The sequence below is a fragment of the Tiliqua scincoides genome, chromosome 1, assembly GCF_035046505.1.
Source record: "Tiliqua scincoides isolate rTilSci1 chromosome 1, rTilSci1.hap2, whole genome shotgun sequence".
Classification (NCBI taxonomy): Eukaryota; Metazoa; Chordata; class Lepidosauria; order Squamata; family Scincidae; genus Tiliqua; species Tiliqua scincoides.
The window spans coordinates 205,075,651-205,103,156 of NC_089821.1; the positions used below are offsets into that span (position 1 = coordinate 205,075,651).

The window sequence follows — 27,506 nt, forward strand, 5'->3', positions numbered from 1 at the left end:
ACCTATGGAGACTGTGTATAAAATCTTACACGTTCAGCCGACAAAGTGCAAACACATATTAAGAGCAAAAATATATAAGCAGATGGAAAACCAAAAGCAAATTAGAAACGAAACATTTCAATATCTGGCGCTGCATACCGAGATTTTTTTTATACCAACACAACATTATTTAGATGTGAAAATAAAGATTGATACCTTGAAGCTTTTACAACTCACAGGAACTTTCTTCCCCAATGAGACAATGAATGATAACATATGCATGGCTAAACGAACACCAGGTAGCAGTTTCACATTTTCACAGCCATAAGACAATCCATAACATGGGAAAAATTAATAACTTGTATATTAATAACTAGTTTAAAGACAAAAAGCAGAACCAAAACTTGAAGCGTGCAAAGTGCAAAAGAATACATTTTGAAATTATAGCAGCATAATTTTCTTTAGCCAAGAGAACAAGGAATACTGAGCAAGCAGCACACTTTCTTTCAAGTGGACCAAGTTGTGTTAAACTCACAGACGCAAGCTTCAAAATTACATAAAACTCTATGTCAAGTTGAGTGTTCAAGAAAATAAAAATATTTCTGGTCCAGGTCCTGGTGTTTCAAGGTTTTAATTCCAGATACAAAATCCTATAGCCATGTCTGCCCTACGTTGCATATACACAACAGGGATCTAATGTGTACCCCTGTGGGCTGGGCAGAAATGGGTTAAAAGCAAAATGTTTAAAGGGGCACAAATTAAAATAATAGCCACAAGCACACCATGAGAAGAATGGTCAAGTGGAATAGTTAGAACTTTATATTAATTTTATCCACCCAGACAGTCTCACGACCAGGATGGTCAGCGGGATACTATAAATGAGCTCAGGTATTTGTATTAGGTTTACACCAGAGAAGTGTCTGGATTGGTTCCTTCTTGACAATGATTGTGACAGCACACAAAAGAGTAAAAGAAAAACTCAAATAAACAACTTTGCATCTGAAACATTTCATGTTATATACAAATCTACACAAGTTCAGGAACAAACAAGGAAACGGCAGTTGATTCAACAACTAGTCAGTATAACTTTTGGGTATATTTCATCTACACATTTAATAATTCAGATGAGACCAGTATTATGAAAATTTACTTAATTATAAAAGAGCTTTCAAAATAGTAATAAAAAGATAATGGCACTAACCCAGCAAATGACATTATTTAAAAAAATTAGATCTACAGACTATTAACAATTTTCAAATGACCACTACAGCAGTACAGTAATTGTTTCCAATTCAAATTCCTAGAATTTCCTTTACAATTCAATATGGTTTTAGAACTATTAGATATTTTAGATATTATACATAGATATTACTATATTATACACCTATGCTATCTTTGCATGTATTAGGTCCTGGATATAAATATATACTAGCTGTTTTCTTAATTTATGATTTTTGAGCTTGGGACTTCATGATATATGAATCATGGCTTTCCTCTTTGTCAGCAGTGCCCAACAGGAAGGGAAAGCTTGCCCTTAAGGTGGGAAGCACTGGGTGGTGGCAGGGGATACAGCCCAGTCAGCACTCTGCAAACAGGTAGGAGTGATTAGTTGGGAAGAATTCCTCCGGAAAGAGGGTTGGAAAGAAGTTCCCTGCCTTCTCTCCTGCAGTTCCTGTCAGGCTTGCAGATCTCACTGAAGCTGGGGCCACTAGTCAGTCAGCAGCCACACACTTTCAGGGTGCTTAAAGAGATGACACCCACAGCTCACTGCACCCAACAGTGACTGGTAAAGACGTGCTTTCCTCTCCCTTCTTTATCACCCTGCAGTGGCAGCCATTGATTCTCAGACACCTACCGAACCAGCGGCAACAACTCTTTTTCATACTCATCATTCATAATGCATTAAGGTAACACTTTTTAATCACTGGGAGGCAGCCTTTACCATTTTCTGGAAGGAAACGAGGAGAACGTTCACGCCTGGGGATCAGGTCTGTGGAACTCTTCAATGGCCAAAAGCCACCTGTAGAAGCTCATGCCTGTCTGCCAGTTCAACATAGAGTCAGAAAAATCTCAACCACTTTAGTAACAACTATTACTAAGGACTGATAGTATATTGCCTAAGAACAGGGGTGCCCAAACCCCGGTCCTGGGGCCACTTGTGGCCCTCAAAGACTGTCAGTGCTGCCTTCAGGGTGTTCCCAGTCTCCAATGAGCCTCTGGCACTCCGGATATTTGTTGGAGCCCGCACTGGCCCAATGCAACTGCTCTCAGCATGAGGGCAACTGTTTGACCTCTCGCATGAGCTGTGGGATGAGGGCTCCCTCCACTGCTTGCTGTTTCACATCTGTGATGCAGTAGCAGCAGCAAAGGAAAGGCCTGCCTTGCTTTGTGCAAGGCCTTTTATAGGTCTTGAGCTATTGCAAGACCTTCATTCATTCATATAAGTTCATCTTTAATATATCCATTGTAAATTTATTCAAATTTTAAATGTAAATTAATTCTTTTTTCCCCCGCCCCCCAACACAGTCTCAGGGAAATGATGTAGCCTTCCTGCCAAAAACTTTGGACACCCCTGCCTTAGAATGATGACAAGATGCATCCTAAGAACAACACATTTCTACCCACAGTTTGCCTAAGTTACAAAATTACCAGAAAACTGAAGTTTGTTGGTTTGGTTATATTTCTACAAACTTAAAATTCTTTTGGTTTTGTTTTAAAAAGAAAAATTCAGATATTTGTATACAGGGGTATATAGTCCCTTATGTTCATTTGCTGTGAACTGTATCCATAGAGTAGCACTCATCTCTAAACAATTCATCTAACTCCAGCCCTTACAGAAAAATGAAATCTATTATTTTACATAAAATGTCAGAGTTTGACCGCATTGCTCAAATTGCACGGTAATGATGTTCTCTCAGAGGCATCGCCACTGAAAAACTAACTTCTAGTTGTGGAAATTTTTAGATCCCCTTCCCACACGCATTAGAATACACAGGTAGTACTCGGTTTTCTGGTGCAATTGTGAGAAGAAAACAGATTTAACACATTCCCACTGGCATGTTTATCTCAAAAAAAAGATTATATGAACAACAAGGTGGGCATCAAAAATTATGCTTGAACAACATCAGAGCCATCAGAAAATGCAGTAAGTTTGGTCCTGTGACATTCAAAGTAACGTGCACCGAATGCATAAGCAACAGTGACCTAGCATGCTCAATGGTGCATTGTACATATTTAGTGTGGACCAACATCATTTCTTTAGATATCACTGTCTTTAGACCACATCACACTGACAATGCTATTTTTGGATACGTTCAAGATGGAGAAAATTTTTTTTTTACTATACTGACAGAATCAGTTCATTTAGATGACCAGCCACAAAACTAAGACCAAATTTCAGACACTTCACATATACTTGTCCTACATTAGTGGATTGCCCAGTGAGAGTATTCCACAAGTATCATCTGTAGTGCTTCTATCTCCCAGGATGATCTACATGCCACTTTTTTTCCTACATGTAAGTTTGTGGGGGAGAGTGGATGCATAATTATATGATGCAGCCCTTAATCTCAATGTTTACTTTCTTTACTTAGCATGATTGTAAATGGTACCTCATCAAGAATTGAAAAGGGTGCTATCCAGAAAAAACGTATTTAACAGATTGACAGCACAATCCTAGGCATGTCTACTCAGAAGTAAGTCCCACTGAATTCACTGAATGGTACTTACTCCTAGGTGCTTGTATAGGATTAGCAGTCTTAGGGCCCAATCCTGATCAGTGAGTACCGGCTTACAGCTGGTATGCACTGTTGCAAACGTAACCACCAGCAAACACCAGAACTCTGCCACTGGTCACATGGACTGCTGTGTGGCGGAGAGGTAAGTGGGGGCATGGGGGGAGGTGGGGGGAGGGGGGAGGCAGGCGGAGGGTGGGGAGAGGGCAGGGAGGAGGCGTTCTGGGGGAGAGAGGGAGGTGGGACTGGTGGACCACCGACCCACACGGAGGCTCTTGATTCATTGTCGACCTTTCGATTGGCGGTGAATCAAGTAGCCCCATTGTAGGGCTACTTGCTTTGCCCGGGGGAAGGGGACGAAAGTCCCCCTCTCCCAAGGAGCTGCCAGCAGCTGCCTGGAGTGTGTAGGATGTGGCGGCAGCCATTTTTGGCGCCGCTGCAACCCCACGCACTGGGCAGCTCAAGATTGGGCTGTTAATCTGGTATACAGAGGAGGGGGAAAGACACTTTTGTTTCTTGCAGTGCTTTTGACAATTGCAGCAACACATTTTTCAGTCATCATGCACATGGGAATTACTTCCAGGTAACTGCAGCTATGCGGGTGGACCACACTGAATTAGACTTCTCAGATAAACATGTTCCTGATGACCGTCAGACATATTCTCCACAACTGTAAAGAACATGAGAGACTTGAACCTGCACGCGCCTGCCTGCATGCACCAGTAGCAAGCATGCAAAGGCTTATGTTGAACTATATATGCCTATTTACATATGAAATACAAGCACCGTTTATAGTACATTGGCTTTTGAGTTATTGCTTCCTATAAAGTTTATTGTTGGTTTTTTTGCTTAGGAAAACTCTGGCCACCTATTGAAAAATTAAGACCCAATAAAAAACCCTGAAAAGTAAAATAATTAAGTGGGACCATACCAAAGGCACAATGGCTCCCATAACACACACTGCATATATTGTCCCTAAACAACAAAGTTAGCAATATCACAAGACTACCTGCCCTGCCAATTTTGTTGTGGAAACAACCATTAACCTGAGGGATAGGGAGGGTTACTCCCCACAAGCAAACTGTAGCATTGACAATACCCTTTTAACAGTACAATGTATTTAAAGTATTAAAGTCTACACCATCCTTCAGTTTTGATGTATCTGAACATTATTACAAAAATCAATTCATCAGTCATCTTTCTTTGTAGGTTCAGCAGTTTAGCAGTTCTTAGATTTTATAACCCATTCAGCATTTGGGTTTAGCAGATACAAATCCTTCATGTAAGTATTATCGTCAAGGCAGCGTTCACCTGTTAGGAAAATACATTTATTACTACAGAAAACTACACATTGTAACAGATTTAATTTGCTATGCTACAAATGCAAAATTTGCACATGGGAGGGAAAGCTTCTAACTTAGCCTAGTGTTTGATGTAAGAACATAAGAACAGCACCATTGGATCAGGCCATAGGCCTATCTAGTGCAGCTTCCTGTATCTCACAACGACCCACCAAATGCCCCAGGGAGCACACCAGATAACAAGAGACCTGCATCCTAGCACCCTCCCTTTCATCTAGCATTCTGACATAGCCCATTTCTAAAATCAGGAGGTTGCACATACACATCATGGCTTGTAACTCATAATTCATTTTTCCTCCAGAAATTGGTCCAATTCCCTTTTTAAAGGTATCCAGGCCAGATGCTGTCACCACATACTGTTCCACAGACCAACCACACGCTGAGTAAAGAAATATTTTCTTTTGTCTGTCCTAACTCTCCCAACACTCAGTTTCAGTGGATGTCTCCTGGTTCTGGTGTTATGTGAGAGTGTAAGGAGCATCTCTCTATCCACTCTATCCTTCCCATGCATAATTTATGCTAGCTTTCCACATGCAGGAAAATTCTAACATGGAGGCACTTTAATGTGCATATTCCCCATGTGCATATCCAAGGCAATTCAAACTATACCATGTCCTTCAAAGTACAAATCAGTATCAGGCCTAGAGAGTAAATGAACTTACCAATATTTCCTCCAATTTCATATAAAAACACCTCATCTTTCTTCACAACTTGGACAGTTCCACTGTAAAAAATATGTAACAAAATGATTAGGCACAGTACCAAGTCATTTGAAATCAAAAGCCACTAGATGTGCTTAGGAAATGCTCCCCAACTCAGGAAATTGCCAGTATACTAAAATTATCTTCCCATTTCTATCATTCCCATCTGTTAACTGACTGAAATAAATAGAAACATATCATACTTCTACGGTAAGGGAAAAAGAGGAGCCATACACTACCAATGAATTACATGGAAGCAAAATTATTGGAAGGATTTTCAATATTCATGAAGTGTAATCTTTCTGTCCATCATTATATTGGGTCATATGATTTCCACCATTTGACTGCTTTACATTTCTTTAACTCTGATGCCAACAATTAAATGTTAATGCTCCATTTCATACTTCTAGCAGTGTGGTATACATCACAATCATTACTTTTATGACTTGCACAGATAATTGTGGGGGGGGGGGGGAGAAGAGGACGCTTGAGAACGCCTTCACCTGCAGAGCCTATGCTTTCTTTAGCTCTAATCCTGCCTTCAGCACTGAGATCATAAGAACATACATAAAGTGGAACTGGGGAATGGGGAGATTTTGCTGCAGAAGATACATTCACTGCTGCTCTTACAATATAGAGGTGAACGCCACAACAACAAACATGTTCAACTTCTGGAAAGGAGCAACATCTTTAAATTATGGGGAAAAAATTACGTAAACCAAGGACACCAGCACAGGGACATGACTGACAGAAGTGTTTGCCTCCTTTCTTTAACAGCTAAATGTGCAATAGAAGGAAAGTGTTTAGCTTTGAAGTACAAACACAAACCTTTTCAACTACCAGAATTTGTTTAAGCACAGCTGAGGGAACTTCTGCTTAGAACTAAAGATGCCACATTGTCTAGGTGCCCATGAAAGTTGCACAAGCATTTTACACTCAATGACATTGAAGGGAAGAATTGTCACTAACTAGCTCATTTCAAAGTTGAATGACATGATTCTTGGAATGAATGGAGAGAAGACATCTATATCTTCAACTTCTAAAGAATTAAATAAGTGGGCAGTAATTTATCAAACACATGAGAGGTCTCTATGAATCTTTGCAGGATTCCATTTTGGGATGTGAAGCAATTCTAAGACATGGCAGGCTGTACATGCATGATACTGACCTGAGCTTGCACTGTGATGAAACACTCCCATGCTGTAACCAAAATCCTACTAAAGGAGCAAATTGCTGTTCTGCTTGTGCGTGTGTGCTCCAGTTCCCTCCCCAAGAACTAGCTCCAGAAGTCTAGAGGATCCTCAAGAGCAGCTTCTGTGGACTACTGCAAGTTGGAAAAGATCAGCAGGACCCCTTCTCCTTCAAGCATTTTTGTCTCACGCAAGATCTTTGGCTCCATGCCACTTTAGACCAGGTAGCAAATGAAATATTTGTCAAAAATAAATTATAGGTGCAACCTCCATGGATTTTTTATCTCAGCAAGAATTGGGTGGGGAGAATTCAAAGTTGAACACATCTTTGCCTCCTTTGCCCTGAGCTAGTGTCTTGCTCCATTTCAAGGCAGCTCAAAACACTGCAAAAAGGCTCCGCCTCAAACAGGCAGGGAAATAGCCCTGGAGCCATGGAAGAAGTTCAGGAACAGTAAGACTCCTGGAGCCCCTGAGCCAGCAAAGAGGCTGAAGAGGGGACAGAGGGGGACCTCTGTAGCCAGAACACGTGCAGCAAGGTGGAGCGCTCTCTTTCTCTCTCTCTCTCTCTCTCTCACACACACACACACACGGGCAGGTGCAGTAGTAACAGAGGGGATTGCTTTAAAAAAAACCAGGGAGTGTTTGCTATTCTTTTGTCTGTCCTAACTCTCCCAACACTCAATTTTAGTGGATGTCCCCTGGTTCTGGTGTTTTGTGAGAGTGTAAAGAGCATCTCCCTATCCACTCTATCCTTCCCATGCATAATTTTGTATGTCTCAATCATGTCCCCCCTCAGGCGTCTCTTTTCTAGACTGAAGAGGCCCAAACGCCGTAGCCTTTCCTCATAAGGAAGGTGCCCCAGCCCAGTAATAATTTTAGTTGCTCTCTTTTGCACCTTTCCCATTTCCACTATGTCCTGTTTGAGATGTGGTGACCAGAACTGGACACAATATTCCAGGTGTGGCCTTACCATTGATTTGTACAACGGTATTATATTAGCCATTTTGTTCTCAATGCCTTTTCTAATGATCCCAAGCATAGAATTGGCTTTCTTCACTGCTGCCACACATTGGGTCGACACTTTCATTGACTTGTCCACCACCACCCCAAGATCTCTCTCCTGATCTGTCACAGACAGCTCAGAACCTAGAAGTGCATCTCAGACTAGAAAGTGCATCTTTTTCATGTTTATATGCACAAGAAAAATGTCTTCCATCTTCTTTCTTGTTTCCCACCATGTCCTTTTTCCATCAATGTCACCATTACCATCTGCACAAAATCTGTATATGAAAGCAACTAAGCTTCACAGATGGAATTCCTCAACCAGGCGACAAGTAAGGAATTAATTCCTAACTGTGTCTCAGCCAGGAATGGTCATTAGTAAAAATAAGTTTACGTGATGCACTTTTGTCTTAATGGCAGATGTAGTTAACAATTAGAAAGCCAATGATCTCTTGAGTTGAGCTGGTTATTTTTAATTGCTGCAAAATACATTGAAACAGCCACTTAAAAAATGAAGTGTTTGAGAAACAAAGAGTGAGAGAGGTTTGTACCTTTTTTGGCTGAGAAACCTGGCAACTACATCACTAGCCTTTAGTTCTTCTGTCAGCTGGATTGCCATGGAAACTTTGGAAAGATGAGGCGCTTGCACCCGTATTACTCCCTGAGGAACATCAGCCTGCAAAGTAATAATGAAATTGGAACACAGCAGCTTGCAGCTGGCTTTAAGAAGCTTCTCAAAACACAGTGCAGAATAATTAGTTTGGACAGATCACATTCGGAATACTTAAGTTAAGCATATTGTTCTACTCAGAGCACAGCCACCAATACCCATTATACAGTTTACCAAGTGCTTACAGGCTCTTATCTTTTTCACAAGGATGCAACACATTGCAGGATATGTATTCACAAAAATAACTACGATACATTATAACCAGCACGTTGAGATAGAGTTCCACCACATTATGGGATGGCACATCTGAAATACTACATTTACACATGAATAGGATTCTGTTCAGCATTGAGAAAGAACAAAAACTTGATTTTTTTTTTTTTACAATTGTGCTTAATCTATCGTAACAGCATTTCTGGATCAGTTTAATGTTTAATTTTCTATCCAAATGCGATTTTTCCTTTCAGATATACTACAGACTAATAGACCTTTTATATTACTCTTGGTTGCAAAATGCAAATAAGTGTGCTTTCTCTCAAAATTCCATGAGATATCTCGCATCAAATTATAAAGGAAATTATTTTTTACAAGATAGAGAAGCCTATCCATTTAAAATACAATACACGCTATATGACATTTTACAAAACCGTAACTTATTAGTTATAATCTTTAGGATAACCTTTATAGGTTTTCTGCATCAGCACTAACCAACCTCACCATGCTAGATTTAATAATAGAACAGAGCAAAACATAGTCCTAAAAAAGCCAGTACTATATAAAACCAATGATGGTGGCCATAACAGACTTTTTTGTTTTTTAATTAACCCATTTGTGTAAAAAAAAAAAAAAAAAAAAAAGTACAACAAAAATATTTTTGTTATTACTAGGGCTGTCATTCAAAGAAATCTTACAGCACAATCCTATGCATGTCTATTTAGAGCAAGGGTGCCCAAAGTTTTTGGCAGGAGGGCCACATCATCTCTCTGACACTGTGTTGGGTGCCGGGGGGAAAAAGAATGAATTTAATTTAAAATTTGAATAAATTTACATAAATTAATATACTAGAGGTAGAACTTATATGAATGAATGAAGATCTTGCAATAGCTCAGGGCCTATAAAAGGCCTTGAACAAAGCAAGGCTGGCCTTTCCTTCACTCCTGCTGCATCGCAGATGTGAAACATCAAGCAGTGGAGGGTGCCCTCATTCCACAGCTCACGCAAGCAGTCAAACAGTTGGCCATCACGCTGAGAGCCGTTGCGGCGGGCCAGTGTGGGCTCCAGCAATTTTCCGGAGGGCCAGAGGCTCATTGGAGACGAGGGTCTCCCTGAGGGCCACACTGGAAGTCCTCATGGGCCGCAAGTGGCCCCACGGCTGGGGTTTGGGCACCCCTGATTTAATCTCCATTGCATTCAATGGGACTTACTTCCAGGAAGATGTGGACAGGACTGTAGTCAGGCAGCCCAATCCAAAGCACTGTTAAGGCACATTCCTTCCAACTTGAGAGTTGGGGGAGGATCGGGCCTGGAATGGGGGTTGGATTGGCGGCAGCACACACTGTATCCTAACTCCCAGGTCTTGGAGCCCTACACAGCCTGCTAGAATCTGTGCCACCTAAATAGCTGGTGCAGATCTGAGTAGCCTCATAAGGCAGGCTGGGGTGTTACAAGGGTAAGGGAAAAATACCTCCTGGCCCCAAGATGACTTCCATAGAATATGGTGCAGGCCACTGCAGCCTGGCTGTACCAGCGTAACGTAGGATTGCACCCTTCGTTGTTCAAATGAACTTTACATGGATTAACCAACTAAAATCTACATAACTAAAAACAATACACTTTTGTACATAGTTCATTTGTTTGCAGGTGTGTGTGTGTGTGTGTGTGTGTGTGTGTGTGTGTGTGTGTTAGAGCAAGCACCATCTTAGAAGTGATAGTCTGTACTGCATGAGTGTGAAAGGGTAATGTCTTTAGTGTCATCTAAAGTTTTAATACGTCTTTATTGGAATGAATCCAAAGGTTCCCCTTCATCAATGGCAGATTCTCCTCTTTTGGAAGGAGAACTCCAAAAGTTAGATAATTTTTCAAATAATTAAAAATAATTTTTTTAAAAAATACATTGCTCAGTCTGCAGTGTTTTTTAATTGATTAAAAAGGTTTTAACTCTTAATCCAACCAATCCATCAACAGTTTCAGCTCTAAGGAGATGAGGAAACTGCTCAGGTATGTGAGGATTTACTGGTTTCTCCCACACTTTTAGCAGCCCCCCAAAAGCTGCTTGAGGGTTCCCTAAGCTTCTGGAGAAATATCCCTAAACAAATCTGAACTTTTGAACACACTTAAAAGGAACACTGAAATAGTGGGAAGATAGTAATATTTTAATTTAGAAGTTGCAAACTCTCCACAAGCACCCTTCATTTTAATTTCACCAGATTTGCACTGAATTTGGAGCGGTGGTGTAGACTGTTACCTAGTTATTTTGTATCAGATTTGAGGAACAATGAATGGAAGGTTCAGATTTTATGACTGAGGCTTATAATGGTAAAATATTGTTTTCCCATCACATGCTAATTAACACAGACACCATGTTTTTTATCACTTATACTGTTGTGGTGAAAATCCCTGGTCCTCCCCCCTTTTTGACCCTCTACTTTTCTGGACCTCTCCATCTCTTTTCTGATCCTTCTGTGATGCTACACTATTCTGAAGATGCCAGTTGTGTTGCCCTGTCGTTTATTTTGTCCTTTGTCTTTTTCAGCTGACTGAGTTGGCTCAAAGCCAAGGTTTATGTGAAGCCCGCCTGACTACCAAGAGCAGGGAAGTCAAAAACTAAAATGACCTGCTGTATCTAACCCCACAGGAGTTATTTAGTTTCTTGTTTTGTTGGATAATTTACCAAGACACTAGACACATTATAGGTGCAAACAACAATATGTGTAAGTTGCAATCAACCAACCTTTAGTTTAAATTGTTTAAATATGTTAGAATTAAATAGAGTTTCTCTGTGTTATTTGTTGTACAACAAGAATATATTGGTTGAAATATTGTTTTCCTATTTTATATACTATTCCTAAAATTAAACCAGATAATAAAATCAATTGACAAAGTGCCTCTTACGTTAACTCATCATTCATCTTCATGAAGTCAAAGACACTTTTAAATATTATGGGGTGATGGAACAATAGTATGACAGCAGATACCCGTTTTATTTTTTTTTACCAAAAAAGGGTGGAAAATGTTTTCCTCTGCATCTAATTCATAGGTGACAATATGATGGATTGATTATATGACATCCCTGTGTAGCATTAGAGTTCCAGAGACTTATATTCTAGTTAGAAGTTTCCCTCAAAACTCTTTTACCTTGAAATACAACTGCTCAGCTGTTAGTAGTGCTGTTAACATCTACATTGTTGTTTTAAGGCAAAGGAGATAAATCTCCTGTTGTAAGGCAAAGGATATCAATCTCCTGTTGCATCAAATTACCCTACATACTTTTTCTTGGTTCCAGAAAACACTACTACTAGTACATGGTGTCTTGGACTAATGTAACTCAGGAAAGTACTAAATCGAACACTAAATGCATCCTTGTTATCCTGTCTCACTAAAAAAGGGGGGGAGGCTGCAAGGACCTTAACCTCATTTAGGAACATGGTATCAACAGAGTTGTACACGTTCTGTATTTAAACCCTTTCTCCCCACCATAATGAAAATCACTTCTTGAAGTTAGTGTCTCTCAGGGCAAATATTGCCTCTGGTGCCAACATAGTTTACGTTCTGGGATGAACATCAGCTTTCAAGGCTCAGGATTTTTGGTGGTTTTTTTGTTTGTTTGTTTTTGGCAGTCAAGACTGCAACACAAAAAGATTTAACTTACTCTCCACACTGCAATGATTCCAATTCCAACAAATGCGGCAAATAAGTAAACACCACTGTTACTTCTACTTTGGCCCCAAGATGCCAGTGGATAACAAAGAATTTTTTTAGGCCAGTGTAATTTTACATCCCTCCACAAGATGTCTCTAAATTCATTGAGATTGTGAATATGATTTTAAGCGGATGGGCCCTGTTACACTAATTTAAAGAACTGCATTCAGAACACATTGAAGCCAAACATTTGATGTAATGTCATTCTGTGCCACATTTAAGAACATAAGAACAGCCCCACTGGATCAGGACATAGGCCCATCTGGTCCAGTTTCCTGTATCTCACAGCGGCCCACCAAATGCCCCAGGGAGCACACCCGATAACAAGAGACCTCATTCTGGTGCCCTCCAATTTGTATTATACCAAACATTTGTATTTGTAATTTGTACTATACCAAACATAATATGGTCACATTTATATAATACAATTTTAAAGCCTAATACAATGTCTAGTGCTTGCTCTAATGGAATGAATATATATTGAAATGCATGGGAGTGGATCTTAAAACAGTCCTTGTCCCACAGGAAACTCCTTGCTCCAGAGGGAAGGAAGGGTCCTTCTAGGGAAAATACTCTTTAGGATCCATCCCATGATTTAATGGAAGAATCTATATAATTTTTATCAATCAATAGTTAGTGCTGGCTTACATCATTGACATTTTTTATATCAGAAATGTTTTTGTCTTGCTTCTCATGTTTTTCTCGGTCATAAGCCATTTTTTTCAGCAATTTCTTCACAGCTTTATCCTTTTTCTCCTTTCTTTGACTTTCAGCATTTTGCTTTCTTACTTGGTTCACAAGAAATGTGGGAATCTAAGTAAACATAACATATTGTGTTAGTGGCATTAGTATCACGTCCATGAAGTAGTATAATAAAACACCGGCTTGAACCCTTCAACTGACAAAGTTATCAAATGAAAATGTCAAATGCCAAAATATATAACTGATAATAATGAAATAATCTTATTGAATCTGTCTAAAACAGTGGTTTCCAACCTGTGGTCCATGAGACCCTGAGAAGTAGTCCCCAAGGTCTCAGGAAAAAAAAAAAAGATGATCACCTTTGATTTCAGTGTCTCCCCAAGTGACCACTCCCTCACAGACCAAGGAAGTGTTGGCTGTGGTTGTAGGTAGTCTGTTCTTCACCCTCACTGGTGGTCCAGAGCTTGCTGAAGTGCCAGCTGTGGGATGGTCCATTCTCCACCCTTTCTGGTAGTTTGGAGACACTCAGCGAGATGCTTCCCCATGGACCACTGGAGAGGGCGAACAATGGACTCCCCTCCCCCCCTGCAGCTGGCATTTCCAGTATCTTGCTGAACACTCCCCATGGACTATCAAATTGAATTGTATTTTTAGTGCATGTGGTGGGGATAGAGGGGGTTGCATGTGGTCCAGGACGATTCCAATGTTTGCCTCATTGGTCCGCGGGCTCCTAAAGGTTGGGAACCACTGGAAAACATGCCCACCTTAACTCAGTGTCATTAGATATAAGACAATAGAAATGTGGCATGAAATGTAACCATTTAGAACTTATTCCATGTGGCAGGTCATACTGGTGTGGCTGACTGCCTGACACTAATTTTTTTCAGACTACCACTATCAAAAAAAAGAAGGAACACAATTGTGAATCATTGTCACTCAGTGTGCAGTTCCACATGAATAACTTGCTGCCATCTGAAAGTGTGAATAGGGGCTCAGAAGGATGAAATCAAGCTTTCAATTGTTTTTATAACATACGGAAAAACTTTTGTGGCCACCAATAGTACCAAAGCACAATAATACACCAATTAAAAAACTGCTCAAAATTAGTCATAACTAACATAAGTCCCATTAATTTCGATGGGACTTAATCATGACTTAGATAACTACCCTGTCTTTTTATGAGAAATAAGTTAAACAAAAGTAATACAAAAACTTACAGTCCATAAAAGATTTTGGTATTTAATTAAAAAGAGCATGATATTTGCTGTCCCGGCTGCCATAACAAACTCGCTTTGTTCAGTAGACTTGGAGCCCAAACCATGAAACATGAACAGATTGGGAGCCATAACCATGGCAACATTCTTTAGGGTCATTTTGTTTTTATCCCGATGATCAATTACCCTCTGAAGAAATTCAAGTAGTGCCTGAAATAAGAACACTATTAAATGAGTAGTTGTGGGCAAAAAACATACAAGACAGTGTAGAAACACCATGTTCAAATAGAGTACTTGCAAGATTATTATTGAGAAATGTGTGTACAATATGTTCCACTTCTATCTTCTGTGTTTAAACTGGACAAGTACTTTATCCCAAAAATCAAACTCAGCTTGCATTTACTTTTAGTAAAATCACAGGTAACTTCGCTAATGTGGCCAAGAGACCACATGGTTGACTAGAGCAGGCACCTGTCAAATTCTCAGGGTTTCCTATATTAATATTTTAACTCTTGTTGGAGCTTTCTTCAGTGGCTATTTTATATCTAGGAAGGCCAAATGTTGTTTGTTAAAAGTAAAGCAGTAGCGTGGGGATTTATAGGAGAGAATCAGTGGGACAGGGAGAGGCACTCAAACTTTTCTTCACCTGCTCTTCCCCAGCCAGCATTCCTAAAAATCAAACTCAGCTGATTCCAGTCAGGTATTTGTGATTGGGAATAACAGTCTGGAACCAAACTTAAGGAGAGAGTACAGGAGAGGGAGTACCAGGGGTTCATAGTGCAACAACTATATGAGTGTGAATTTAATTTAGGCCCAAATCCTACCCAACTTTGCAGCACTTGGATAGCTGTGCCAATGGGCCGTGTGCTTCATCCTGCAATTGGGAGGAGCATTCATGCAGACCTCCTCAAAGCAAGGGAATGTTTTTTCCCTTACCTCGGAGCTGTGTTGGCCTTCTGTCAGTGCTGGAAAGTGGGTTAGGATTGTTAACCCACTCAGAGTGCAATTTTACTCTGCGCTTTCCATCACTGGCATAGCCATGCCAATGGAACGTGTGCTGCATCCTGCAGTTGGCTGTCACTCAAGGAGGCCTCCTCAAAGTAAGGGAATGTTTGTTTCCTTACCTCAGAGCTGCATTGCCCTTAGGTCAGTGCTGGAAAGCACTGACATAAGGGATTAGGATTGCGCCTTCAGTTAGATTCTTAACCCTTAGTTTCTCACACACACACATTTCCTCCTGGATATGATACATCAATAACCATTTGCAGTGAAGCTTTAGAAAAACAGTCTAACCTTTAGAGTATCTCTATTTCCCTCTGGCAGAAGGAGGACCAAAAGATTCAAGGCTTGCAGCTGATGCTTCTTAGTTGGAAGTTCTATCGGTGAAATGTGCAAATGTCAGCTTTTGCATTTTCCTCAAACATATTAATATACATGAAATTTCCTTAGTGATACTGAACCAATACCATCAATATGCTACACAAGTTTCCAAAACATAAGAGTTGACATATATTCCACTTTATCTTCCTATGTCTTTTCATTACTCAGTTGATATAGGATTAATTATTTCTCAGACAATGGCTTGATTACTTTTTGCTGCTGTGTTTCAATGCAATGTTTCTTAACATAACATAGAAAGAGGAGAAATCCTTCCTGGCTGAAACTGCCATTTATGCATATGAACAGGAAAGGCATTTATGACACTCACTGAAGTGCAATGTTCTTTGCTGAGCAAACGTCTGGTATCAGTGCACAGCAAATAATCTGTGGCGCTGGATGCAGGATGGGAATTCCAAATCTCCATGGAATGTGTATACTATCAGTTAGAGCCAACACCAATAATGTTATCATCAATGTTCAGCAGGTTTGAAAACCTCTCAGTAGATGTTCCCTTAATATTGTTATTCATAACCTAGCCATCAAGGCAAAATACATGCATACTTGAAATTCTAAAACTAGAAACACAGTACGTGCCCACTAGAGCTATGACAAGGAAATCTTCACATATAATAGATACAGCTTTTCGGGTTATGATGATGTTCACATAAATTAACCACTCACCAAAAAAGAAAAGTAGCAAACTAAATAAGGGGGTGGCAGCAAAGACACCTGGTCTTAAAACTAATAAAGATACTTTATGCTCTTTGCTTTCCCCCAAACTTTGCACACTTCTACATCTTCCAGAGCTGTTCAATTCCTCAATATAACATTTCCTATAATATCAGCCAGTTACTGTATATTTTGCCATAATAGTGGAGCTTATATAATAAAATGATGGCAGTGATTTTCAATCTTTTTCATCTCACAGCATACTGACAAGATAGCAAAACCATCTGTTTTTTGGCAATTGACAAGGCATACCATGCTGTTGGGGGGGGGGCTCACATCCTCCAATAATAAATGACCCTCCTCCAAACTCCTGCAGCCACGGCACAGTGGTTGAAAATGGCTAAATTAGAAAGTACAGGCGGCACAGTTTACACTGCCACTAGTTATAAGGTGGTTTTCAATAGGCTGCATTGTTATAAGCCTACATTCTGTTGGCTGCACTTCTTCACTGTTAACTGGGTTAAATCCTATCTTATGAACCAACAGTTCAACAACAATTTGCCAAACAGTATAGGGATTGGGGCGTAAAAAGCAACCTTTATCCATCTAAGCCATTTTATGCCAATTTCTCATCTCAGGACAGCACACGCTTGATTTAAACATGGTTCCTTCTCTTCTTCTTCCTCCTCCTTCCCCTCCTCTTCCCCACAATGGTAGTTGGTGACTCTCCTGTGAGAGGGAAGGGGCACAGTTCATCTTTAAGAAGCATGGCAGGTGGTGTCGGTGATAGCTCTCCGAGCCCTTTCTTCTACTCACCACAGTGGTACGTTATGAATACATTTTCAGAAACATGCAAGGTGATGAACTATTTGCAGAGGAGTGTACAGATGTGCATAGATCAAATGTATCTGCTCCCCCAAACCCCCCCCCAGGGTACACAGCTGTTTAATTTTTCCACATCCTCAACTCTGAGGGAAAACCCATTTTCCTGAACTGTTGAATCAAGTCATGTATACTGCATGTGCTAAACATGCATATTACACAGTTGCCATCCTTAGTTTGAGTCAGAAAGAATTATGCTTACTCTGTACATTCTGGAAGGCTTTGAGATACTCCACAGTTAACAGGGGTTGAGGCAATTCTCGGATAAATAGTTTTAGAAGACTTGCTGCATCATGCTGTTTGACATGTTCCCAGTTGAAAGTACCTTCATAGAATTTTGCTTCTAGCTCTTGACAAAGACTCTGAAAGACAGTGAGGAGAAAACAGCCAGCACAGGAAGCTTTATATATTCTGTATTTTACCATATTTTCTGCTGTAATTTGAAAACTTTTAGAATAAAGCTGCTAAACTTTACCATTCAATACCTACACCAAAATACAATTTATATTAGTTTGTGTTAATCATATTTTTATAGTGTGTGCCCCTATATTGCCATCCCATTTTCATGCACTAAATATTTACATTTTCATTTCCTTCATTTGGCCAAAATATACATTTGACTTTACAATTGCAGTCTTATGCTTTCCTTCTCTTCTTAGTAACATTCAGTTGCACAAAGGGACACTCAAAGGTGCTTCTAGTAACATGTATAAATTGTTTGTGAAATCTACTTTAAATTAACTGCAATGTCTATAAAAATGAAAGTAAACAGATGTTGTAGATAATGATTATCAATTCATTCTGAGTAGCATCAAATAATGTCCTGAGTACACATGCGCAGGACTGTTCTGAAATAAATCCCACTGAGTTCAGTGCGATTTAGGGCCTAATCTTATGGGCCCATAGCTCTGGTGCTGAGCTCCAGTCCTGGTGCTAAGTGTTGTAAATGTGCTTTATGGCAGGGAGTGCTGGATCCAGGAGGAGAGAGCACCAGCACTGGGCCAACACCAATCAGCGCTGGGGGCAACATCAGAAGGACAGGCTGGTGGTGCAGCTGTTTGGGATGGGGGAAGGCGTTTGGGGGTGAGTGGCGAAATGGGGGGGCCGAGGCAGGAGGGGGTGGGACAAGCAGAGGTCTCCTCTGCAAGATCCTATCCTCCATATCAGGTTAAAAAGCGTGTTACAGACACGGAGGTTCTCAAGTCTGTACTTGAGACTGTGAAAATAGCCAGGGCAGACTTGAGTAACACCATTGCAGGGCCTGCACCCTTACTTGGGGAAAGGAAATGCACATCCCCTTCCCCCAAGGAGACCGCCGGCGACCTCTATGGGGCCGCTGAATGCAGCGGTAACCATTTCGGTGCTGCTCCACCTGGTGGCCCATGGGAGGATCAGATTGCTGCCCTTTCCCCATAAGTGCATGCAGTATTGCAGTCTAATGTGATAGATGCATTTAAATTCAATTGTTCTTGAGTCGCATTAGGCTACGTACAACTTCTCTGGCCTTAGCATGCAATTCTTCTCAGACTGCCTTATTTCATTAGAAGTATTTCATTAACTGAATAAAATTTAACATGTCTCTAAATATACAGAGATAGAGATTTGTATCACCTTCAAAACAGTCACATTTATTATTACTATTATTATTATTTTATTTTAGTAATTATACAGTACAATTATACAATTATACAGTAATTATATACCGCTTTTCAACTAAAAGTTCACAAAGCATTTTACAGAGAAAAACAAACTAATGGCTCCCTGTCCCAAAAAGGCTCACAATGCAAAAGAATACCAGCAGACAGTCACTAGAAAAGACACTGCTGGGGTGAGTCATTTCTCCCCTAGTTGTTCTTAGAGTGGCACAGACACAAAGAGCGATTGCTAAGAGTTGCTCATTTAATTTTTTAGCTTGAAAGAAGTACTTTCAGGAGTGGCTGACACATTTCTTTTTCATTAAGCAAGCCGACCACAAAATGTGAATATTCATCATTTTTAGGAAATTTGTTGCCATGGTTTCTTCAGCCTACTGCCAGCAGTCCTATTTACTTCCTACTTAGGATTTTTCTCTCCTTAGAATGATCCCAGCCAACCAAGGATCACACAATGCTACATAACCTGACAGATTTACCTACATACTGACATCACTGGGGGCCTATTCAAACTGAAAACAATTCTCTCAAAATAGGAAAGAGCCCTCACCTTTCTTTTTACAACAATCTTGCAGCAGCAACAGAAACTAGATTAAAAAGTCAACACTGATGGAATGTTTGGAAAAATCTCACATTTCAGCAGGTACGGGAAAATTTCCTCTCTACATATATACTACAGGCACATGAGTTTTGCCTCAAAGCTGCTACTGACCTCTACATTCCCCACCAGAAGAACTGCATAAACTGCACTTTTGATTTCAAAAGACTTGCGATTCAGTTCATCCATTTGACAGGGCATCAAGATCTATACGTAATAATATCTTACAACTAGCTTGTACAGAATGTTAACATACTTCTAAATTCTGTAACTGAACCTGACCTTTAAATTTTTGCTAATTGATGTGCATTTGAGGTGTGAAAGAGAATGATATGCTTTCCTTGGAAAAGCAGTAGATCCACACTCAGAGGGGGTAAGAACAAAGGTTTGTTTAGCCAGGTGGCCAACCAGAATCCAGAGGACACCACAGTGATGAAAAGTCAATACGTAGCAAGAATAGAGCAATTGTTCTGCGCTCTTTCCTTAATTTAATAAAAGGGAGAAATATGTATGCTGACACACACAAAAAGACTGCATTTTTTCAGTCAAGAAAAAACATCTAAAGCCTCAATCCTGCCACAGACTTTTACTCAAACAAATACAAGCCAAATGGTATAAAAACAATTAAAACTGTTTTGAGTAAAATATCTTACAAATGTTTCCAGAACCAAAGTTATGTTACCTTTACTCTTGCTGCAACACCAGGTATTCGAAGAAGCCCTTCTGTATCAAGCTTTCCCTCTTCTATGTAGGAAATTAGCTGTAAATAAAAATGGAATGTGTCTCAGTCTAATAAGTTACAACTAAATTGGTACAACAGTGAAAACTCGTGAGAAAAAATAGATGTGCCTCTCCATTTTACAGAGAATGCTGCATTAGTTAAGGTACTACAAGCCCCTCCAATTACAGGCACAACCTTGGAATCAAGGATACTTACATTAAGTTTGGCTGAAATCCCCAAGAGGTTAGGACAGTAGTTTGGCCAGTGGCCAACTTCCCAGAGTTGTGACCCACCTCGTCCTCCACCGTTTGTTGCAATGCACTGCAAGTCCTTCTTGAAAGGGCCCAGAGGCCTCTCCCGATCATGCCAGACCAGTGACCCACTCGAACGCCCTCCATAGGCCTCTACATGGCCCAAAGAAGCATCTGGAAGTGACTTTTGGTGAAATACGGCTTCATTAGAAGTCATTTCTGAAAGTTTTTGCAGGCCATTCAGTGCCAAATAGTGTGGGTCGCTGGCCCGGTTTCACCCAGGAGAAATTTGACCATAAGTAAGGGGTGGGAGAGCCCAACTCATGATCCATAGTGCACAAGGTCACAACCCACACTTTGGGAAACCCTGGGTTAGGCCATATCAGCCTACAACCTATCTGAGAGGTGCTATGCAAAGTGACACCACAGCAGAAGTGGCACTGCTGAAAGGGCAGCCTGCATGATAACTGGGCTCTCTTTATCTTCCGCATCCCCTGTTGCATTCCTTGTCTTCTGAGGCCTCCTTCCGTCTCCCTTTTCAGAGCCTTGGCAGAAGTGATACTTCTGCCAAGGCATCACTTTGCAGAGCACCTCTCAGGTGCAGTACTGCTAAGTTATGCCTAAGTGCTTATTACTGGCCATCATCTGCTTAATGAAATTACTTCCTGCTTAATGATGTCACATCTGCTCCTCAGCAAGTGCCATGAATATTATTAGGCACACTGTATGAAATGAGTTTGACACCCCTGATGTAGATCATTGTATCCTCTTATACAGCCAACATAAGTGAAGTATGAAATATTAAAATTAGTTCAGATCTGCTCTTCCTGAAAGAACTACTTCTAACAACAACAACAACAACAACAACATGCTACACATATCCTCAACACAGAAAAAGAGCACACATTGGAACATCAAGATATGCTTCTGTTAAGACATGGAGTGCAGAAGGAACAAGAAATGGACTGGCTATGTACACTCACCTTTTGAAAGAATAAAGGTATTCTGGTGCCTGGCATCCTCTTCTGATCTTGTTCAAGCAAAACTGTTAGTGGGACGCCGAAAAGACCAGATTCTGCATAAAGCAAAGAAACACTATTCACTCTTCCAGCTCAATGAAATAAAGACAAAATATTTTCAGAAATAACCTTTCCTCAATACATTCACATTTCTCAAGCTTCTATATAGTCAATTTAGAAAGGCAATTAAGACACCTTCAGCTCAAAGCAAACCAATTTCTCTTCCTCAATCCACAGACGGATTGTCTTGCATTTCCCGCTGTAGTTTGCAACACTCATCAATTCCCACCGTAATTTTAAAAAAGCAACAAGTTAGAAGCTCTATTTTTAAGTGTTATAATACCAACCAAATCTGACCTACTATGAAAGTTAAAAGGTCAGTGACTTCAAAGGACTTGGGAAGTCAAAAATCTGTATTTATCTGTGTATGTATCATAAAACTGTATTATCTTTATCAGATTTATTATAAATCTGTGTATTTGAAGTGCTCACTCCATCAAACTTTTTTACATTTTTTAATCTATACTAGTACTAAATCACATCAAAAACAATAGAATTTAAGTTTGCTTCAGTATTCCTGTAATTGAATATTGTTTTGTACATTTTAAAATTTCTTCCTTGCATAAAAGCAGTGGCAGCATTAAATCTGGCTAGTTTTTTTCTTTTTCTTTTTAAAGCAAATTATTCTTGAAAACACAAAGACAGACTTGCAAACCATTTAATCCTTTGTTCATTTCACCAAAAGGGTAAGGGTATTTTGATGGTTGATTGACACAGCAGTGTGGCTAAGGTCTGTATTCCCAATTCATGTCTCAGCCATAAACACACCAAGTGAAATTAGCAAGCCACTATTATCACATCCTTAGTTTTTCGTCAGTGGTATGGGACCAATATGGGTCTTACTTTATATGGCAAGGGTAAAGAGAACTTTTACATAGAAACAAGGAACTTGCAGGGACCCACTATTTCTCAGGATGAAACACAGCTTTCATTTCTCCAAAGTTGAAACAATATCTCCAATTCAAAAAGTACTGGAATAGCTTCAGTATTTGGCAGGGTGACCAGATGCAATAGAGGACAGAGTGCCTATAATGGTTAAAGGTAGAGTGCCTATACCTTTAACCATTATATAGAAAGGGGAATTTTGGCAGGTGCAGCTCAACAAGGAAGAGCTTACAAAGCTGCACCTGCCAAAATTCTCTCTTCCATACAGTGGTTATAGGCACTCTGTCCCCCTTTTTATCTGGAATCCCTGATATATGGATTCAACCATACATATCATTTCAAAAATATGAAAACATATAAATACTGTATGGAATGGGAGAGGGGGTCAAGGTTCCAGAAACCTTATGTAGCTGATTCTGCCCTGGAAGAAGTTGTTTTCTGAACTGTGAAATGAAGATAGCATTCAGAGCACTCAGTTGTACACTACAGTACACTCTTATCACTCACTATTGCTTTCAATTATTTAGCTACTGCACTGTCATCTCTGCTGAACCTTGACTGCAAGTTTTGGGCCAGGAAGTAATGTGATTAACCAGTAACATGTATCAAGCCCTTGTAAAACATTAAAGAGGTCAGAAATACAGACTACTAACAAAATGATAATATTTTCTGCAGATTGAAGCCCATTGGTTTGGATATTCTATAATTAAAAACCATTTTTTAATCTAGCTGTTGAGAATTTAGATCAATAGAGTATCTTAGTTTACATCAGTTAATATTTGTACAGTAAGTTGAACATTAGTTTAATGAAGCTTTAAAAAATGTTTTAAATAAATAAAATTGATATATTTCCAGTCTTGCACATTTTTACTAGGACTACTTGCAAAAGCTTGATCGGATAACACACACAAATTCAGTCTGGTCAGTTCTCTTAATATCCAGATATAATTGACAAGTAAAAACCAACCTTCAATGGATAAATTCAATTATGAAGCTTTAATTTACAAGTCCAAAATTGTCCCAAATTCATTCAGTCTTAGACGTCCAATAATTGATCCAATCGAAACTGTACACTTTTGCAAGTTCAGTACTGAGTTTTGGTTTGCAAGTTTGGTTTGCAAGTTTATTTTGCAGGGTGTTCACTGCATTTCACAGTGAACAGTGAATTCATATTTTATACTGGACAGTTTAAACAACATCTTAGAAACGGGCTATGTCAGATGCACCAGGATGCAGGTCTCTTGTTATCTGGTGTGCTCCCTGGGGCATTTGGTGGGCCACTCTGAGATACAGGAAGCTGGACTAGATGGGCCTATGGCCTGATCCAGTGGGGCTGTTCTTATGTTCTTATCTCAAAATAAATGTAACTTTTGGTCTCTCTCTCTTTCTCTCTCCTTCCCCTGCCCGATATGATGATCTCTAACATACATTCTACCTTCTCAGAATCATCCCAGATGCCCAAATCTATTATATCTTGGGTCTGAGGAAAGAAGTTAAGAGCTTATGCAGCAATACAAAATGTTTTACAGAAAGTAATAGTCTGAACAAAATGTTAGGTAGAAGATAACTAAGGAAGTGCAGCCATGGTATAATTTTAATTTGATGAGGAACTGATTTCGATCCGGAAATGAGACAGCCATCCACTAAAGACAAAACAAAACCCACAGTCTCAAAACTGAAGCAAAATATCATGCCAAAATAAAAACCATGAGCATCACAAAGCTGCAGTTTCCTAGAGTGCTGGTTCAAAAATAAGAGCATTGTAATTACACTGTTCTGGAACATAAATTAAAATCTTGTTGAAAGTCTTCAAGTAACATTCTGTCATTTATTACTGAAGCATAGCCTAAAAACATCATCCAGTATAGACGGCATGACACAAACAAAAATAAATTAAGGTGGAGACCTATCAAGCTCCTAAAGACTGAAGGTGGTTTAAAAGAGAAGCAAGAGAAAGTTCAAGCAGTGAAACATCAACACCAAAGAGAGACTGAAAGAATGAAGTGTAAAGGGCAAGCACAGTTGAGAGATAAAAAATAAAGCAGCCAAACAGGTTAGAAAAAAGAGTTACTGACATGTCCATAGACAAATGGTAGAAGACAAGTCACATAATGGAGACATGCACACATTCTAGTATCACTGTTTAGCTGCCTCTATAATCCATTTTCCAATCCTTTCTCTCTAGATGTTACAACCTTTCATTCTACATAGCACAATCCAGCCAGAGTTAATATAGTTAGTTTACACTGACTTTGGCAGGAGAGATTAAGCCCATACTCAACACCACCACTGAAATCTAGGGAGTGAAAAAAGTATTTCACTTAGGGTTGCACAGTGTCCATCCTAGAAGTTTACCTACATACTTGTAACTGACCAGGAAATACTCCAGAATCATTCACAATGAAATAAACCATTCACAGACTGTTGAAATCCAATGCATGTAGATGATCCCTAGATCCCGAGCAACAAACTGGGCAAAACATCCTATTATTTTTTTTAATCCTCAAAGCATATCATAGGTCCTAATTAGCTTCCCATATTGTTGCTCTTGCATACAGTATTCATGTGTAGCTAAAGTAGACCCCAAAAGCCACTGGTTGAATTAAAAAATGACACCTCAACTCAACACACACATAAGAGTATCGCTGCAGATAAAAGCAACTTACCTTTAGTTTTAATTTTAATTGTTTTTTGAGGCTTAACTTCTGCTCCAAATATATCAAAGATAGCAGTCAACTCAATCAATGCTAAAGACCGAACTTTCTTCATATCCTGAGGTGCAAGGTCCCCAATCTTTGTTGTACCTGTTTTGTTCTTTGGCAATCTGAAATCCTAATCACATAATTTAGATCATAGCATAAGATCCTAATTTTAACAAGTTACAAAAAGGCGTACATAGGTCCTGCACCTCCTGCAGTTCAGCTTACATAACTGCAAATCAGTGCAGTAGGCAAATGCTAACCACAAATTCTAAATTACCATTCAGTGGTATACAGTTCATATATCAATGTTATATGTGAAAGGTTATATATTTTGAGGGAAGTGTACATCAGAAAAAGAGACAAGATCCTTCTGGACAGGATGGAATCTCTCTTCTATTCTCCAAGACTGGTACACTTTTGAGGTTACAACTACACTGAGAATTTGCAAGTTGTTTACAGTCAGCTACCAAACTGGATGCCATAAAACACATTGGGCTGGATATTTGTAAGTTAACTAAACTTTAGGATGTGTTCTACATACTTTGCAATCGATAAAGGATTCACCTTGCTCATTGACTTTATGATATAGGTAGATGAAAATTTTTGCTGACAAGGGCTTGTTGCATCTTCCTTAGGATAAAGGAATGACAGATCAAGTATCCACCAGAGTAAATAATAAGTTAATATAGTATACAGTAACACAGTATTAATAAAAGTACTTTCAGCCCTAGAAAAGGATCCAAGGTCGTATTAATTTTTTTTTAAAAGCAAGCAGTTGAAGTGGTCAAACTGTTTCTAGACTCTACCTCTTCCAGACCAAAACATAAATAAAATTACTACATACTGAAAACTAGCATTTCAGGTTGAAGGCTAGATTAGAACTCTTCCCTGGACACCAGTTTTCTATGTGCAGAGTGTCTGAATACTCTTCTACCAACAGTCTCAAATGGTACAGCCAGGACCAGTTTTACTATCTCATCTGCTATTTGCAGAGACAAATAACAATACATAGCATTATCAGGTCTTTCTCACTACAAAAAGTCATGCACAGTTTTGCAAGTATGGAAGGAAATGTATGAAAATTGTATAATTAAAAGATGTTGGAAAGGGAAAGCAGAAATGCTTACAGGAGTCAGCGTGTCATCATCTTTGTCCCTTGCAACTTTGCCTGCTGGATTATCACTGAGGGTAGCTGCTTGTTCAGAGAAGGATATTTCCACATTGATGTCAGAGTCAGACGCTGGCACAGCATGTCTCAGGCTGCTATCACCAATATGGTGATTACATGCTGGATCTGGTGAAAAAGAAGAGGGGAAAAATTAGCCATTAAATTAAAAAAAAATACTTTTTCCATTTCCAATTCATACAAAATATGATTTATCACCACCTTCCCTTCCAAAGCAGTTTTTATGACTAAATAACAAAGATAATTTCTCTTAGTTTCAAAGGAATTGTCACTTCATGATATTCGGCCCCTTTAAAACTAAATTTCATAGGGAATTAGAAGTCTACCATGATGCCTACCTTATGTTTTCTTCCTTGAAGAACCACCTTACATTGGGTCTATAAATGCAGTTGCATGCAATGGTAAACATTTAGCTGAAGGTTGGAGATACCATTTTTGAATATACCTCTAGGCTAAAAAAAAATACCACTCCTATGCTATGCCCAGCAAAGTAGACAAAAGAGCTGGGCTAGAGCATCTAGAACCCTTAAAATATTTGTAATTTGAAGCAATAAAGTGTGATCACCTCACCCTGCTACATGAGTCAGTCTCATGCCTGAGAGCAGATGCCTGTTTTAAATACTGTAGTGTCTGAAGTATAAAGATACACCACCTTGTGAAACGGTCTTATAAATTTGACATAAGATACATGCTAGTTCCCTTCGCATGATATGACTTCAGTGCACTTTATGTCTATTTTAAACATCATACATGGCTTTAAGAAGCTGTGCAGGCCCTATAAATAACTATCTGCCAAGAAATACTTCTACTGTGCAGTCCTGACCCATCCCCTAAGGTCATTTGGGTGCCCTACTTGTGCCTGTTGCCTCTGGTAGAGGCCACATTGATGCCAGATTGATTGTGGCAACGCCTTTATTATATAACTCCCCTTCCTGTAGGCATAAGATCTGGCCCGTCTATGCATAGAGCTGATGACTAAGGGCTGAAAACTTTCCTTATCTGCAGGTTCAGAAGCCATGGATTTGAGTCA

General features: G+C 39.6%; 1 protein-coding gene across 1 annotated transcript in view; it reads right to left on the reverse strand.

Annotated features, from left to right (window-relative positions):
- Positions 1–687: 687 nt before the first annotated feature.
- Positions 688–27,506, reverse strand: part of ARHGAP18 (Rho GTPase activating protein 18) — a 75,795-nt gene continuing 48,976 nt past the window's right edge. The window contains exons 5-15 of the mRNA XM_066611195.1: positions 26,418–26,584; positions 25,255–25,420; positions 21,608–21,699; positions 20,335–20,412; positions 17,605–17,764; positions 15,765–15,847; positions 14,475–14,681; positions 13,204–13,368; positions 8,519–8,643; positions 5,737–5,798; positions 688–5,024 (exon numbers count right to left, since the gene is read on the reverse strand). Coding sequence (XP_066467292.1) covers positions 4,933–5,024; positions 5,737–5,798; positions 8,519–8,643; positions 13,204–13,368; positions 14,475–14,681; positions 15,765–15,847; positions 17,605–17,764; positions 20,335–20,412; positions 21,608–21,699; positions 25,255–25,420; positions 26,418–26,584 — 1,397 coding nt within the window. The 3' untranslated portion in view covers positions 688–4,932. The remainder of the gene's footprint in view (positions 5,025–5,736; positions 5,799–8,518; positions 8,644–13,203; positions 13,369–14,474; positions 14,682–15,764; positions 15,848–17,604; positions 17,765–20,334; positions 20,413–21,607; positions 21,700–25,254; positions 25,421–26,417; positions 26,585–27,506) is intronic.